At 33.7% G+C, this 3,829-nt stretch overlaps 1 protein-coding gene across 1 annotated transcript; it reads right to left on the bottom strand.

The window, feature by feature from the left end:
- Window positions 1-562: 562 nt before the first annotated feature.
- Window positions 563-928, bottom strand: LOC106634330 (putative SNURF-like protein). Its single transcript, XM_014343562.1, has one exon. The coding sequence runs from the start codon at window positions 926-928 to the stop codon at window positions 563-565; it is 366 nt and encodes a 121-aa protein (XP_014199048.1).
- Between the last annotated feature and the right edge of the window lie 2,901 nt (window positions 929-3,829).

Raw genomic sequence — 3,829 nt, 5'->3', positions numbered from 1 at the left:
TGATTTCTGTGAGAGTTCCTTGATTTACTATTCCTATCCAATTCCACTTTGGATTTTTCTTTTTTCTTTTCTTTTTTTTTTTTTTTTTTTTGAGACAGAGTTTCACTCTTGTTGCCCAGGCTGGAGTACAGTGGCACAATTTCGGCTCACTGCAACCTCCGCCTCCCTAGTTCAAGCAATTCTCCTGCCTCAGCCTCCCAAGTAGCTGGAATTACAGGCATGCACCACCATGCCTGGCTAATATTTTGTATTTTCAGTAGAGACGGGGTTTCTCCATGTTGGTCAGGCTGATCTCGAACTCCCGACCTCAGGTGATCCGCCCACCTTGGCCTCCCATATTTTGCCTTTGTTTGGGAGAAGAGAGGTAAAAATAGGTCACATGGGCAATGAAGTCCTCTGATGGACCGTTTCCCTTGTCCTTATGTTTGGCAACATAAATATTCTTCTAGAAAATGAAATATTTTTCTCTGAACACCAACTCTGTATCCAGAAATGTTTATATTATATATTTACCTAAAGATACAGCTTCCACAGCAGCAAAAATAAAAACATGATGAAGCCCTCAATTCTTTTTATTCTTACTTACGATTTCAAAGTTGCTAATTTCTCTTTTTATTAGGCTATCACTCATTCCTCCCCGAATAAGCAGAAGCAAACAGTAGATGGAGCCTGGATTTTGCTTGGATTCAGCTTCCTCATTGTTCCAGTACGGCTTTTTACCACATCTTGGTGTCTCAGTTATGAATACCTGTCTCAGTTTGGCCTGGAAATCCACCACAAGCACTTGCTGCTGCTGAGAATGCCTCAGGTACAATTGACACTCTTGGTTGTTCAGTGCAGCTGTTCTGTATTTGACTTGAACTTCCACCTCGGGCATGTGCTGGTCTGTAGTCCATCTCAGGTGTAAGTGATCCCTTGCTTGCTCCATTGCCTCACTGACTGGTCCTTAGGCCAAAACATCAGGCATCTCTGACAGCCACTCCACTCTTCATCCAACTTTTTAAGTTCTTCTTGGCAATAGGTTTGGTGTGCTACAAGTCAATCAAAAATGGTCTGAAGCAGTTATCCTACAGTATGGTTTTGTGAGATACCCTTTATTAAATTAATATGCTTTTTTCTACTCTTGAAATAAGAGGATTTTTATAATCATAAATGAATACTAAATGTTACCAATTAAAATGCTTCTTGAGATAATCTTTTCCTTTTAATCTGATAATATGAAGAATTATAATGATAGAATTTCCAGTGTGTTACCATGTTAGTATGTCTAGAATGAAACTTACTTGGTCATATGTTATTTTTTTGACACAGTGGTGGATTGATTTCCTAACACTTTATTTAGAACTTTTGCATCTGTTTTCATTTGTGAAATTTGCTTCACTTTTCCTTTCCTGTGATATATTTTTCTGGTAAAATAAATGGTTAGTTTTACAACCTTTTTATACTTTCAAACAGTTCAAGTTAGACACTACTTATGCCTTGGAGATTATTAGAACTCACACATAAAGCCATTTGGGCCTTGTGCCTATACCTATTAAGGATATAAATCTTTGACTAAATTTCAATTTATTTTGTGGCTTATTGTCTATTGGGGTGTTCTGTTTTTGACAATTTATATAGCTTTAATTATCCACTTAATATAGGTTTTAATGTTTTGATTGAAATTGTACATATCATTATGCTTTACACTTATACTTAAAACATCTCTTCTGTATCTGTGGTTATATTCTCTTTTTCATTTAAATGCTGTGATTTCTCTATTTTTTTCTTAGTCAAAATTGCCAAATGTCTGTTCATTTTCCTTTAGTCTTTTAAAAAACCTTGTTGTTTTTTTTTAATTTACCTTTAGCAGCAAGTCCTGCTCCTTCTACCAATAAAATATATTCTGTATATAATCACTTTGTATCATCCTCAACACTAAAGCCTTAGTCAAAAATATCATAATATCTGGTCTAGGTTATTGCTATCGTCTCTGAATTGGTCTTGCTGTTTTTCTCACCCACACCCAATTCATTTTCTATATTGCATTTGATTGATCATATTAAAATAAAAATTATAATTTTAGTAGTTTCCCATTGCAATGGGAAAAAAATTCGAGCACCTTCCTTTGGTGTATTAGGACTGCATGCGCTCATCCTCACTTACTTTTCTGATGCCATCTCTGGCTATTCTTCCCCCTGGTTCCTGGCTCTCCAGCTACACTGGCTCTTGTTCACTTTTTTAAAAAGGCCTTTCTTGTTGCTACTTTAAAGCCTTTTCAATTGCTATGTCCTCTCACAGAATGTCATTCTTTTCATTCTTTATTTGGCTGGCTCCCTGTCATCAGTCAGGACTCAGCAATGTGACTGAGTGACTATTTTTAATTATTTGTATTTAATTAATTTAAATTAATAACATTTTAATTACTATAGCTTATTATTTTATGTTAATTAAATGTAATTGCATTATATAATTTAATATTGTATTATATTAATTTAATAGTATAATATATGATAGCAATTAAACATATTTAAATTTATTTATTTATTTTTATTTAACTAATTAAATATAAATAAAATGTAAAATTCAGTTCCACAGTTGCATTTCAAGTGCTCAGTAGGCTCAAGTGTAAATGGTGGTTACCAAATTAGACAGTGCAGATTATAGTGCAGATTTTCCATCACTACAGAAAGCTCTATTGAACAGTTCTGCTCTAGAGCATTGAAAGTACTTATTAAGCCTTCATTAAAATATATTGAATGACTTTTGAATTCCATAGGAATTGTTTTGTTACCTTTCAAGGTTTCCTTGTTATATCTTTAATTCCTTTCTTAAACTTTATTTGGCTTTATTTATGTTGATTCTTTTCATTGTTTCCTGAATTATAAATGAAATTTATTTGTTGTTGGCCTTTATTTTTTCTAGTTAATGCACTCTGTGGTGTAAATTCTATACTGAATAAATGTTGGCTGCATTCCACAGAGGTAGATATGTAATTTTTAATTCTTTGTTAGCTTTAAAACTATCTATAATTTCCATTATAAATTTGTCTTTAACTCAGAAATAATCTAGGAGAAGCACTTCCAGAATGGTGCAGTAAAAACCTCCAAAATTCTACTTCTTTATAAAATATATAAAAACTCTAGCTAAAATTGCCCAAATTAAATTTTCAGAATTATAGAAATTAACCAAAAAAGACTTGCAGTAATTTGAGGAGTGTTTATTTTTAAAACATGTTTAAATCATGGTAAGAACCATAAGCTTTGTGATATTTTAACTAGCCTATTCCCGTCCCCCTTCCAGCTCTTCATAACAATTATCTTCCTTATCTGTGAGGGATATGTTCTAAGGCCCCCAGTGGATGCCTGAAACCTCAGATAGTAGTAAACCCTATATACACTGTTTTTTCCTATGCATACATACCTATGATAGAGTATAATTTATGAATTATGCACACCAAGGGATTAGCAACAATAACTAATAATTAAATATAACACTTATAACAGTATACTGTAATAGCGGTTACATAAATGTGGTCTCTCTCAAAATATCTTATTGTACTGTACTCACCTTTCTTCTTGTGATGATATGAGATGATACAATGCCTATGTGATGAGAATCATGTGAGGTGAATGATGTAGGCATTGTGACGTATCACTAGGCTAATACAGACCTTCTGACAATACATCAGAAGGAGGATCTTCTACCTTGGGTGATCCTAGATCATCAAGCCATGATAATGTCCATGGTTGGATGCCAGGAATAGATGATGTGGATGGTTAGGGATTGATATGGTTTGGCTGTGTCCCCAGTCAAATTTCATCTTGAATTGTAGCTCTCATAATTTCTA

Source organism: Pan paniscus, chromosome X, assembly GCF_029289425.2.
Source record: "Pan paniscus chromosome X, NHGRI_mPanPan1-v2.0_pri, whole genome shotgun sequence".
Taxonomy (NCBI): domain Eukaryota; kingdom Metazoa; phylum Chordata; class Mammalia; order Primates; family Hominidae; genus Pan; species Pan paniscus.
Note: the sequence above shows the minus strand (reverse complement) of the source record. Positions and strands in the feature narration are given on the sequence as shown.